This window comes from Topomyia yanbarensis, chromosome 3 (assembly GCF_030247195.1).
Source record: "Topomyia yanbarensis strain Yona2022 chromosome 3, ASM3024719v1, whole genome shotgun sequence".
Lineage (NCBI taxonomy): Eukaryota > Metazoa > Arthropoda > Insecta > Diptera > Culicidae > Topomyia > Topomyia yanbarensis.
In genome coordinates, this window is record NC_080672.1 from 221,033,243 (window position 1) to 221,048,247 (window position 15,005).

General features: G+C 42.4%; 1 protein-coding gene across 1 annotated transcript; it reads left to right on the forward strand.

The window, feature by feature from the left end:
• Window positions 1–3,534: 3,534 nt before the first annotated feature.
• Window positions 3,535–4,274, forward strand: LOC131687673 (mucin-7-like). Its single transcript, XM_058971771.1, has 2 exons — window positions 3,535–3,722; window positions 3,794–4,274. Exons 1-2 carry the CDS (start codon window positions 3,535–3,537, stop codon window positions 4,272–4,274), a joined length of 669 nt encoding a protein of 222 aa, XP_058827754.1.
• Window positions 4,275–15,005: the final 10,731 nt, after the last annotated feature.

Below are 15,005 nucleotides of genomic sequence, written 5' to 3' on the forward strand. Positions count from 1 at the left end.
CCTTCTTTGGAACAATAGTAAATCAATGGAAATAATTTTAGAATTTTATTGATTTCAATACAATAAATACATATGCCTTCTTTAAAATTTTCGTAATATATTTTTGAAATGCTATTCATTTTAAACTAAATTACGACTTTGATATCGCCTTCTTTTAGCATAAGCTATTTTCTGGACCTTCGATTGATTGATAATGATTTCAAATAAAATTACATATACATGAGAATTAGTTTTTTTTTAAATTCCCTAACATGATCAGCGAGCAAAGACAAGGGAACCAAACAAATATTTGAGTAGCAACATAGTTCTAAATGCAAATGTTCTCAAAGTACTTCAGATTTCAATAGTATAACAAATTGCCGAGAAAAAGTACGTTCCGGGAAATGGTATTCCGGGAATTGGTACATTCCGGAAAATAGTATTCCGGGAAATGGTACATTCCGGGAAACGATATTCCGGGAAATGGGACATTCCGGGAAATGATATTCCGGGAAATAGTACATTCCGGGGAATGGTTTTCTGGGAAATGGCATTCCGGAAAATGGTTTTCCGGGAAATGGAATTCTGGGAAGCGACATACAATCGATTGTATCATATGCGGCTTTGAAATCTATAAACAGGTGGCACGTTGTAATTACAACATTTTTGAAAGACTAGTCGAATCGAGAATATTTCGTTTGTTGTGATGCATTCCCCAGTAAAACCTGCTCTGTATTTCCCATTTTTCTCAATGGGCGGCGGTGAACACTTTGTAGGCGGTTTTCAGCAATGTGATTGACCGGTACTTGCAACAATCCATACTTTATACGAATTTCTATTCGAAATATTCAAGCCAGCAACAATAACGAATTCATCACCCTACCAGATAAATAAGCTGTAGGGAAACATATATCTGCAAAAACAAACGCGGATGTTTAAAAACTACAACAATTTTCGAAATCTCTCTCGATTTGGCAAAAGCTTTTACTAGATCGAACAAACGACTAATACTACATATGCATACAATGCTGAAAAATGCTATCTAAAATGTCCTTTTGTGTAAATGTTTGGGAGAAAAATTCTTCATTCAAACATACAGTGTAGAATTCTTCTCCCAAACATTTACAGAATCACATTTTAGAAAGCATATTTCAGCAGGCAGTCTTGGATGAACATATAATGGAGAATCACTAATTTATGTACCTATTATTCTCACAAGTTGACATCATAAGCCTGATAAATATAAACATTTGAATTGTGCGTTTATTTCCCCGGCAAGCAGTTTATCCTCTATTTATTCTTCATTAGTGGGTGGGTAACCAAATTTTCACCTCTCAAGAACTTGCGAAAAGCTACTGACAATGCAGTATGGAAGCTCCACCTCAACGGCATTCCTTATTATTGAACGCCCAAGCAGTTTAGTAACTATAATAACACATCGGAAAGAATGAAATATTCAAATCAACAGTCAGACTATAGAAATCATCAATGGGGAAACACGTGGCTCTCCATAAACAACCATGCGGTAGCATGCGGCTAACCGTCATTTGTGTTTTTTTACCTGTTTCACCATTCTGCTATATAATCGGTGTAAAGTCAGACAGGACTAAGCAGCAAAATCTCAAAAGATGAGATGATGATAGGATTGAATCAAGAATTTCTTCTTCAGCTACCTTTCATTTGCACCAGATTTGAAAAATATTATCATTAGCATGAATTATGAAATGAATCCATTGCGGATAATACCGTAAAGAATACAAAGATTCAATTTTTGTACACGTTTTTCTCTGTATCAATGTAATATCGCTTAGTCCGGTCTGGCACAAAACCGACATCTTGCATGCGCGTGCGCTTTGTATTCGTTTTCACTGAAGTTAGACTGGACATACGGCATTTGGTAGAAATGCGGCTGCAAATATGGGTATTTCATCAACTTTACTAAAATATGAATAACTCAAAAACGAAGCATCGTAGCTATGTAATGTAAGCGAACAAAAAATTCTACACAAAGCAAGCTACAATCCTATGCAATAATATGGGGTACTTTTGAATAAAATATCGGAGATATTTTGGTTCGAACTAGAAAATGCTAGCCGTGAGTAATCATCAAAATTTTAAAATTTTAGTTATACCAAAAAATAGCTTAATTCCTTGCGCAACTTTACACGAGAGGGATTGTTGATATCTTTTACGTAAAAGTTTTAAAAATTCGAGAAAGCGCCGCAGCCGATCCTGTAACCTTTCGCCTTAAATGAAAGTGTTCTTACTACTTGTTAGTTGGTTGCTGTTCTCAATGAATTAAGTTTTTTTGAATAATTGAGTAGTAGAGTTCTCTTAATTCGAATGTTCGCTAACAAACCTTCTAGAGAACCTCCATAATGTATCAAAACGATATACAGTAACAGCTACAATAACAGAAATATGTTTTACCAGCACTCAGTAAATAAGGACCTAATCGTTTAACAGTGAATTTCCCCCACTTGCGTCTGAGTTGCTTACCATATATGAATAACACATACATACACGCAATTGCCTCTGTGCAAGGATATATGTATTAATACGATGCGCCATACAGAAATAATAAGGATATATGTATACGTAATGTATGTGCTCGAAATTATTCGAGAATCGCCTAACCAGCACAACCAGACATTGATAATATTTCATTAATACTACTATTGGCGATATAAAGACAACAGCCTCTTTGAATGAATATCAAGTTATTGAGTTATTGAGACTCGGTTGAGGTTTTGACTTTGTTTACCGTGAGAACGAAATCAAAACCGAATACGATGTGCATCACTCATTTACACGTGTTGAGATTTTGACAACCGTACCGGTGAATGTACGTACCGGTAGGTTTTCTTACCCACCTCTGATCAGTACTACTGGTACATTATTCCGATCTCACTGGCCCTATATAACATCTAAGAGAAGACTAGTGCACGTCCTAGTTGGTCCCTGGGCGTTCAAACTGGTTATATGCATTGCATATTTCAAACAAGTTTATACATAAATGAACCGTGCAATAGTAAAAAAATATGAATTTTTATTTATTTATTTATTTGTTCGATCTTCGGTAGATACCGCACAGATTATTAAAAAATAGAACATACTTTCTAAATTAATTAAAAATTCCTAATAGCTAACTTATAACTAGATTTGGTGACATTAAAGTCGAACAGATGTGAAGTTTCGTTGAATTTGTAGCAACATTAAAAACTGGCAACCACCGCCAATTGGATAGTGTTTACGATTCGATCTCGTTTATATTTACCCATATTCGCGTGTTATAAGTTACATTTCTCCTAAAGTGATATCGCAGTTAAAAAGCCTCATTTCATTAAATGCAAACGTCCTCGGACCAGTAGTACTTCCAGGCCTTCGTTGTCGCAACCTGATAAAATTCCGCGAGTTGATGTTCCAATCAACCAATCTGTTTTAGCCAATACTATAGCCTCTGTCGTTTCAGATGTAAACCTTGGCAATAACTCGCAGGCCACTTCGATTGCATCTATCATCGGAAACTCCGTTTTGCCCTCCAACAACGTAGCAATGGATACTACCACTGCTCACGACATTGCTGTTGACGAATCGAATTTTACTACCACTGCCACGTCGAATGCTCCTGCACCTGTTGCTGCTACACCTGCTACTACTATACCAACTGCTGCCATACCTGCTGCTGCTATACTTGCCGTTGCTGAATCTTCTGCTGGAGAACCAGCTCTCCGTACTACAGAGCCTATAACCTCAGCGCTTACTGCTACCATGCCTGCTGCCGCTACATTTCCATCCGTTGCTCCACACCTAGTTTCAGTGCCAATAAATTCTGTACAGTACAAGCTCCTTTTACGCCTCTAGTTGCTGCCACACCGCCAGCACCCTTTGCACTCGTCACCACTACTGCCACCACCATCGCCAAAGCCACCTATACCACCGACATCGCCCATGCGCATATGCCGCTAATGTCACAAGCACCCATCATCACCACCTACCACGCTAATTCTTTGTCCACGCACAATACAGCTACTAAGAATATTTTATCAGCACCCTGCACATCATACTCAACCGCTGCGCTTCCCGCTGCTACATCGAATCTACTGCCAGTAGCAACCATCGCCGCGCCCCGCTACCTCAACGTGTCACCAACTAGTCCCATCATTGGTACTGCAACACCCGCTTCGAGGCCAACTGAAAATAATACCAGGCAAGCTAGTGTATCTGTTATATCCAACGTACCTGTTTCGCCAAACCTGGCAAACGACAGCAATCAGCAGCAACAGGAACGATGATATCCGCTCCGAAATACTATCCACTACTCATGCGGACAACTATGGCTGAACAGGCAATTCTTTTCACTCAAGTATAAAATTCACGTTGCACTTGGCGGGAACAAAAAACGTGTTTATTGCTGGTATCGAAAACGTGTGTATATTGTTGCGATAACTAATCGAGACTGATTCGATCTTGCCGACCCTAACTGTCTTCTCTATGCACGATCGCACAAAAACCACGATCGGTGACTGATCGATCGGAAAAGAGAAACATTCCTAATCTTGTCTCGTGAGTGGTCCCAATCGCGATGTCTGGGAGGACCAATGGCCACTTCTTGCGGTCCTGTAATTGCGTCACATAATCGCGTGACCAAGCCTTCCAAAAATGCTGTAACCCCCGCTGCATCTTCTGGAAAGAATTGAGACGGTTATTTGAAATCTCGGATAAATCGGGTTCGGGGAGAGAGTATAAGGGTTCTCCGACGAGCAAATGTCCCGGAGTAAGGGCGACAACGTCTGATGGGTCAGCCGACAAAGGACATAATGGACGAGAGTTCATTATTCCCTCGATCTGGACAATTAGGGTGTTGAAATCGTCCGTGTTGATTACGTGATCCTTCATTACACGATACAGGTGGTACTTGAAGGTTTTCATGGAGGCTTCCCAGAGGCCACCGAAGTGAGGTGAGCGAGCAGGATTGAAGTGGAAGATGATTCCTGTCTCTGCACAGAATGTATTCAGTCCATGCGATTGGTGCATCTCATTGAACCGTCGACGATTTTCATCGAGCATCCGGTTCGCTCCGACAAACGTTCGGGTGTTGTCGCAGTATATGTCGGTCACGTGACCGCGACGCCCGACGAGACGTTTCAGTACGTTAATGAACGCGTCGGACGTGAGGTTATACACAATGTCGATGTGTACCGCTTTCGTCGACATGCATACGAAGATCGCGACGTGTATCTTGACCGACGGACCACGACGGTTCGGAAAGCGGCCCGCAATAATCGACGCCACAGCGGGTAAACGCGCGCGACGGCGTGACTCGCACTGCTGGCAATGGTCCCATGACTTGAGAAATGCTCCGTTGATTGCAGCGAAAACAGGTGATTCACTCCCGAACGACCCTTTTGGCGATGTTGCGACCTCGGATTGGCCAGTAGCGTTGACGTAATGTCGACAGAAGAAGCTGTGGCCCTGCATGCAAAGTTCTAAGATGAGTGGCTCTAACGATGAGATCTGTCAAATGGGCCCCTGAAGGCAGCACTAACGGGTGCCTTGTGTCGTACGGTATGTTAAGATGCTGCAACCGGCCAGTGATTCGCAGCAAACCATCAGCATCCACAAACGGGTGTAGAGCCTTCAGCTGCGATTTGAATGTGATCGTTTTGCAATCTGGACCCCCGTTCCTCTGGAGAAATTTTATTTCCTCCGAAAAATGTTTCAATTGTGTTTGTTTTATGAGGCTTTTGAGTGCATTATCTAGTTCGATATACGAAAGTGGACCGAGTAGACGGTCTTGAGCAAGTTTAATTCGACAATTTTTTATGAATCGCCTCAGCCAAGCTACCTTGCGTTGCAAATGGAAAAGCGAAGAATGCTGTTCGATTAATTCAACCGCATCATTAATTGCGACTACCGCAGAAACAATTTGTCGTGATTCGGCTTCTCGCGCAGCTACATGTAGAGGTGATAGCTTGATGTAATTTTCTGGCCACGTGTCCGATTCAAGCACAATATAAGGCGGCCCGTGCCACCAGAGAGAATCGTCCTTTAATAGCGATGGAGAGACCCCCCTCGAGATTTTGTCCGCTGGATTTGATTCTGTTGGGACGTGACGCCACATGCTTCCACCCGTCAGTCGATGAATCCCGGCAATCCGATTAGATACAAACACCTTCCAGGTCGACGAAGACGACGCAATCCAATGGAGAACGATAGATGAATCGGTCCAGAACACAACTGAAACTTTCAATTTTGTGGAATCTAATACGAAATCCGCCAATTGAGCGCCGAGTACCGCAGCGCATAGTTCGAGACGAGGGGTGGACAGCTTACGTAACGGACTGACTCGAGATTTGGCCATTACCAGATTGCATTGTTGTTCACCGCTAGAGTTGATGCTTTTCGCATAAATGCAGCAACCATAAGCATCGTCGGATGCATCCGAAAAAACGTGAAACTCGACGGTTCGATAGTTGTTGATTAAAATACGCCGTGGTATTCGCAGGCAGTTTGAAAGAGCTGAAATTTCACTCCGAAAGTGTGTCCACCATTTTTGATACTCATTTGGTAGAACCTCGTTCCAATTAAACTTCTGCAACCACAGTGCTTGCAGAAAGATTTTTGCGCCAACGATGGCTGCCCCCACTAAGCCCATGGGATCGAAAAGGCGCGACATCTCCGAGAGTACCAGACGCTTCGTTATCGGCTCCGACGAAGAAAACTGTGGAACTTTAAATCTGAACTCATCTACTTGTGGATGCCAAAGAAGGCCGAGAGCTTTAACCGAACCCGATTGACTAATATCAAGCTCAGTCCGACCGTCTCGAAGTGATTCGGGAATGTGGGAGAGAACAGTTGGGCTATTACTACACCATTTCCGCATATTGAATCCGCCAGAACGAAGAAGAGCTACTATTTCTCGATTTGTTTCCATCAAACGTTGCTCGTCGTCGTCTCCTGACAGGTAATCATCAACGTAGAAACATTGTCTTACCCTGGAAGCTGCTAGTGGATAATTGGCTGCCTCATCTTCAGCCAGCTGGTTGAGAACGCGTGTGGCGAGAAACGGCGCGGGAGCCGTCCCGTATGTTACAGTCTTTAAACAATAAGTTTTTAACTCCTCAGAAGGATTGTTCCGAAAGAGAATTAGTTGCAGTAAGCAGTCGTCTGGGTGAATCCAAATCTGCCGATACATTTTTTCGGCATCAGCAGTTACGGCATACCGAGGAAGACGAAAGTTGACGAGAGTAGAAATGAGAGGTGGTTGTACGGTGGGGCCGATATAACACAAATCATTCAGCGAGATGTCTTTGCTGCTTCGACATGATGCGTCGAACACCACGCGTATCTTTGTGGTACTGCTGTCAGGTCGCTGAATCGCATAATGCGGAAGATAAAAGTGTGGTGTAGACGGGGAGAAATCAGGTTTAATTATCTTCATATGCCCCAGCGATAAATACTCGTTCAAGAAGTTTGTATACTGTACATGTAGTTGTGGATCAGACGACAGCTTCCTCTCGATTGTTGAGAATCTACGCTCAGCTATTTTAAACGATTCTCCCAACGAGTCAAGCATTTCCTCAGGAATCGGCAAACGAACCACGAACCGACCGTCAGGGGCTCTAAAATGTGTTTTACGAAAGTGATTCTCGCAGTATTGCTCCTCCAGTGATAGCGCCTTGCCCTTTTCGAAGCTTTCTACCTCCCAGAATTTGCGAACCATCGACTCCAGGTTGTCGATCGAGGAAAAGTTACAGCTCACAGAGGGAGAAATTTGTTCTCCAGCTTCACCAGCGACGACGTAACCAAATACTGTCTTGCGCAGAACTGGCATACCAGCACCGAGGGAGATTTGATCGTTCTCTAGGATTGAGAAGAAGTTCTTAATCCCGATGATTAGGTCGATATCATGAGCGATATTAAATTTAGGAACAGCAAGAGGGAGGTGGCGGGTATTGACCCATTTCGCAATATCCACATTGGCAGTGGATAGAATTCTGGTTAATTTTGGTAGAATAAGAAATTCCATGGTGTTTGTGTACGATCCATTACGTGATGAAACAACGATGTTGGTTTTGGGCTTCACTTGTTTGACCGATTTATCCCGTACACTTCGATATTGGCTGGTAAACGCTTCGAACAAAGCTGTTGAGCGAGACCTTCGGTTACGAAATTTGCTTCAGATGCACAATCTAGTAAGACGCGAGCGAAAATGTGACTGCCATTTACGTGCTTGACTTTGACGTAGGCAGTAAGCATGAATATAGATGATTCACATGCTTTCGATACGAGCGATTGTTGGGAAGTGACGGTTTGACAATTTGTCGCTTGCGAGGAGCTATGAGCCACGACTGACGGTATTACTTGCGTAACCGGCGACGGAACGGACGCGGACGATCGATCAATTGGCCCTTCCGACGGCGACGGGGCAGATCCATTATTCCGATGGATCCCATGACATTGAGTTGCAATGCATGGCTCCGACAACGGCGTTTCGACAACCGAGGCCGATCGTGAGGATAGCTGACATTGGCCGACTTGTGCTGCCACAGACTTATCATGGCCCTCTGTACTGGCAGGCGATTGTGAACTCAAATGTAATAAAGTGTGGAGGCGTTTATTGCACGTCCGACAGGAACCGGCTGAGCAATTTTTCATCAAGTGTGAGTATCTTAAGCAATTTAAACAAACGCCTTGTCTTTTAGCTAATTCGAAGCGTTTTTGTGGAACTAGCTTCTTGAATTCATCGCACTGTGATAATATGTGCGACTGTTTGCAAAGAATGCACTTTGGGGTATTATCGCTGTACGCAGAGTGGTACAAGGAGGTTCTTGTACGGGACGGTTTCGACTCTTGCTTCGATTCAAGTTTATGAGCCGGCGATAAAGGTTGGGAGAGCGCAATCGACTGTAAAATTCGTGAACGTTTTTGTATGAAGGTCACTAGGTTCGCATACACCGGTCGCACTTCGTCCTCCAACGAATTTTCCCACTCCTTTTTCGTTGATGGATCTAGCTTGCTACTGAGCAATTCAATCGGAAAAGAATTCCAGTGTTCCTTGGGGTCTTCCAATTTATTCAGCACGCTCACGTGCTTATCGAATTCATCGGCAAGAGTGCTCAATGCAAACGATGATTCTTTGCGAATCGATGGAGTGGAGAGTAAAGCCGAAAAATGTTGCTTGATAAGAAAGTTTTTATTGTCAAAACGCTTCTTTATCAAATCCCACGCTATGGCGTAATTTGCCGCAGAGACTGCCAGTGATTGCACAAGTCGCAACGCATCACCTTCTAACACAGTTTTTAAATATTGAAATTTTTGCACGGCAGAAAGTTGGCCGTTGGTATGAATAAGAGTGCTGAATAGATCGTGGAAATTCATCCACTCATCATAATCTCCACTGAAATCTGGAATTTTCAGTTCAGGAAGGCGGACAAAAGGAACATGTGCAGACGGAGCGCCAGGGATGCCGGGTGCTCGGTCGTTCATTTCGGCTACGATCGCAAGTTTTGTGGCCAACGATCCTTTCAATTCGAAATATTGAGTTTCAAATCTAACCCGTTCGGCTTCGAGTTCCTCCGAGAGTTCATGCTCGAGCTCAATTTCGGCTTGCACTTCGTTAAACTTGTCCCACAGACCATCTAATTTCTCGATGCGGAATTTGAGTTGAGGGAAATCGCGATCAAACACGTAATTCTCGTTGTACTCCTTGATCAACTGAGCGGAACCGATAATATTACCATCTTGGTAAGCCAAATTTGCACAATGGACTCAAGAACAATATCACGCACGAGGACAATTTATTGTTATTAAAAGAAAATGATTGTCCACTCACCTTTTGTCTCCGGTAAGCGTTACCTGGGCTTGCTTGAGTTAACCTGCGTTCCTTGCCTTCTAATGTCCACACCGGTAACTTTTCTGCGTTTGAGTCGTCTTCCAGGCCGATAAATGCTGTCAATGCAGCGTATAATCCGACTGATGCTTTCGTGAGGTGGTAAAAATAGCGGCGATGACCTTCAGTGAAGATCCGCTATAGTTCCCAGCCGATCCACGCTAATTCTCCAGACGGCCGATATCGATAAATGGGACCTGGCAGTCCCGGGTTTCGGCACCAAAATGTTTCGCCAAACCTAGCAAACGACAGCAATTAGCAGCAACAGGAACGATGATATCCGCTCCGAAATACTACCCACTACTCATGCGGACAACTATGGCTGAACAGGCAATTCTTTTCACCCAAGTATAAAATTCACGTTGCACTTGTTGGTATCGAAAACGTGAGTATATTGTTGCGATAACTAATCGAGACTGATTCGATCTTGCCGACCCTAACTGTCCTCTCTATGCACGATCGCACAAAAACCACGATCGGTGACTGATCGATCGGAAAAGAGAAACATTCCTAATCTTGTCTCGTGAGTGGTCTCGTATCGTTCGGTTCGATCGTAATAATTTATAGCGAGTGTGAGTTACGGTTCACACGATGAAATGGGCTAATCTAATTGCAATACCAATTTTATATACTTCAAATGCTTAATACTATGGTCGTCAACAGTACCATATTTAGGTAACCCGTTTCAATTCAATCCGGTTAGACAGAAAAAATTCACATGTGATAACACCACCCTCCCCAAAGAACATCCAATCGATCAGCCCAATAGACAAATTACAACCCTTCTGGTAGCAGCCCCTGCAATACAAGTGTCTGAGAGTTACAATTATGGAAATTGGTACTATTTGACCAGGTTTCTACCCAGCGAATCTGAAGACAATATTATCCACTATGTTCAGTCCCGTACCAACTGCCCCCACAATTTAATTCACTGTCTGAAACTAGTCCGCCAAAATCAAGATCGACAGCTTTCGTTTGTTTCATTCAAACTAAGCGTCCCGGCAACTTTTGAGCCAGAGATTACAGCACCGAATTTCTGGCCCAACGGTGTAACAATCGCTCATTTTTTAGATCGCAGTGCCAAACAGAATTCGAATCAACCCGGCATTCAACAAATAACACAACGCAAATCCAGTTCGTCCCGAGCACTACCACAACGAATGCAAGACATTCGCATCAACAAATACAATCACCACGTTTGTTCCCAATCGGCCCACGGTTAGTTCGTCAACCCACTCCTCGCACTCCTACACGGCTCCCAATTATACCCACATGTTACCAGTCAGCTCGGGTAATTCAGACAACTCTGCTTTAATCATCTATTACCAGAATATCGGGGGCATGAACGGCGTTATTACTGATTACAATTTGGCAATTTCTGACAACGTTTATGACATGTATGTATTCACTGAAACTTGGCTAAACAGTAATACTTTATCTAAACAAATTTTTGGAAGCTCCTACTTGGTATACAGGCAAGATCGAAACAATGATAATAGTAGCAAACAGAGTGGTGGGGGCGTACTGATCGCCTGCAGCACAAAATTCAAATCCCGTCTGGTGTCTCTTTCTAACTGCGGTAGCATTGAGCAAACCTGGATCGCTCTCACACTTACACACTGTACACTGTATATTTGTGTGCTTTACATTCCACCTGATCGCGTTAACGATGCCGATCTAATTGATCCACATTTGCATTCTCTTTCATTGATTACTGATAAAATTGGTTTCAATGATAGGATAATTATATTAGGCGACTTCAATCTCCCTGGTATCAAGTGGGTCCGCAGCTCTTCAAATTATTTATATCCTGATGCAAATAGTTCTACAAAAGCACCAGCTACTTCAAAACTCCTAGATGATTACAATACTGGCGGTCTAGTTCAATTGAATGATAATAGAAACAGTAACAATCGCTTGCTAGATCTATGCTTTGCCAGTCAAGAGTTATTGAATACTTGTACCATAACCGTTGCTCCTTCCCCGCTAGTTAAAACTTGTCGTCATCATCCTCCCCTTCTAATGGCTATTTTGGAAGGTACTCCTGCCGTTTTCAATAATGCCGACGAGACAACATACTACGACTTCAGAATGGAAAATTTGATGCCATGAATCAATTTCTGACATCACTAAACTGGAGCTCTCTATTATACAACTGCGACTACAAATCTGCAGCTATGTTATGGACGCACATAACATTATATGCTATCGACCAGTTCGTACCAAAAAAACCCGTCGAGAACCAATCCATCCCCAATGGTCCAATCAAACTCTGAAAGGCTATAAACGTGCCAAACGGTCCGCACTTAAGAAACTCACGAAGCATCCCTCTCTTCATTTAAGAGGCAAGATCGAAACAATGATAATAGTAGCAAACAGAGTGGTGGGGGCGTACTGATCGCCTGCAGCACAAAATTCAAATCCCGTCTGGTGTCTCTTTCTAACTGCGGTAGCATTGAGCAAACCTGGATCGCTCTCACACTTACACACTGTACACTGTATATTTGTGTGCTTTACATTCCACCTGATCGCGTTAACGATGCCGATCTAATTGATCCACATTTGCATTCTCTTTCATTGATTACTGATAAAATTGGTTTCAATGATAGGATAATTATATTAGGCGACTTCAATCTCCCTGGTATCAAGTGGGTCCGCAGCTCTTCAAATTATTTATATCCTGATGCAAATAGTTCTACAAAAGCACCAGCTACTTCAAAACTCCTAGATGATTACAATACTGGCGGTCTAGTTCAATTGAATGATAATAGAAACAGTAACAATCGCTTGCTAGATCTATGCTTTGCCAGTCAAGAGTTATTGAATACTTGTACCATAACCGTTGCTCCTTCCCCGCTAGTTAAAACTTGTCGTCATCATCCTCCCCTTCTAATGGCTATTTTGGAAGGTACTCCTGCCGTTTTCAATAATGCCGACGAGACAACATACTACGACTTCAGAATGGAAAATTTGATGCCATGAATCAATTTCTGACATCACTAAACTGGAGCTCTCTATTATACAACTGCGACTACAAATCTGCAGCTATGTTATGGACGCACATAACATTATATGCTATCGACCAGTTCGTACCAAAAAAACCCGTCGAGAACCAATCCATCCCCAATGGTCCAATCAAACTCTGAAAGGCTATAAACGTGCCAAACGGTCCGCACTTAAGAAACTCACGAAGCATCCCTCTCTTCATTTAAGAGCGCATTATTTGCACCTTAACAACCGCTACAAGCGATTAAATAAAGCCCTCTATTTTGCCTACCTTCGTCGCATCCAGAATAATCTGAAAACTAACCCTAAAAGCTTCTGGAACCACGTCAACGAACAGAGAAATGAAACTGGACTACCAACTCACATGATACTCGATGACGTTCAATCATCTACTTTGCCCGACATATGCAGCTTTTTCCGAACGCACTTCAGCAGTGTTTTCACTGAAGAAACATTAACCAATGAACAGGTTTCTGAGGCTGCCAGAAACGTCCCTGTTCGTTCTGCAATTGGATCCCATCCTATTATTACATGTGACATGGTAAGCACAGCATGTTCTAAGCTAAAATTATCGTCAAACTCTGGTCCCGATGGAATTCCATCTGTAGTACTGAAGAACTGTTCTAGTAGTCTACTGATACCATTATCAATCATGTTCAACAGCTCTCTACAGTCTGGAGCTTTTCCTGATACATGGAAGAAGTCGTATACCTTCCCAGTATTTAAAAAGGGCAACAAATCCTTTATCTCTAATTATCGCGAGATTGCCTCATTGTGTGCTGTTTCAAAGCTCTTTGAAATAATCGTTCTAGATTTCATTACTCACAACTGCTCTAATTACATATCCGAGACTCAACACGGATTTATGCCTCGTCGATCAACTTCCACGAACCTTACATCATACACATCATTCATTATTCGATCACTAGAAAATCGTCAACAGGTCGACGCTATATACACCGATTTCTCGGCAGCTTTTGATAAGATCAACCATAGAATAACTGTTGCCAAGTTGGATAGGCTCGGATTCAGTGGATCTTTATTGGATTGGCTTCAGTCTTACCTTACCGGTCGCGAAATGGCTGTAAAAATTGGAGACTGCACCACTGCTTATTTCGCTGTCAGCTCTGGAGTTCCTCAAGGCAGTCATCTTGGTCCATTCATATTTCTGCTCTACCTCAACGATTTGAACCTTTCAGTAAATTGTCTGAAACTATCATTCGCCGATGACTTTAAGTTATACCATCTGATCAAAAATGCTGAAGACACTGAATTCTTACAATCACAGTTAGATATATTCACTAATTGGTGCACAATGAATAGGATGATTTTGAATGCTTCAAAGTGTTCTGTTTTCTCGTTCACCCGCAAACGCTCGACAATTACATACGACTACAATATTTCGAAAAATATTATTAAGCGTGAATCTTCTGTAAGGACTTAGGAGTTATTCTAGATCCCAAACTAAATTTTAAGGATCATATGGAATACGTCATTTCAAAGGCCTCCAAGCTCGTTGGATTCATTTTTCGAGTTACTAAAAACTTCAGCGATATACATTGCTTGAAAGCACTTTATTGTGCTCTGGTTCGCTCTACTCTCGAATATGCAGCAGTGGTTTGGTCACCTCATTACCAAATCGATGTCCAGCGCATTGAAGCTATTCAGCGAAAGTTTGTTCACTTTGCTCTTCGTAAGCTACCATGGAGGGACCCGCTAAACCTACCGTGTTACCAAGACCGCTGTCAACTTATCGACCTCGATTTGCTGTCTGTTCGTCGAGACGTTGCTAAGGCAGTTTTCATTGCTGATCTGCTTCAATCAAGAATCGATTGTTCTGATCTTCTGCAACTTGGATTTTGACATTCATAGTCGTATTCTTAGCTTTTATTCATTTTTAAGAATCCCTCGAGCCAGAACTAATTACGGCTATAATCAGCCATTCATTAGCATGTGCCGTCTATTCAATCGTTGCTCCAATGTTTTCGATTTTCACCTGTCACGTAGTGCTGTAAAACAATTATTTCTAAACTCCCTGTCTCGATAGTCATAGCTCTAGTACTAGTCCTTAGATATAAATGAGGTTCTGTTAATGTTAATTGTATAGTATTAGTCAATGAAATGT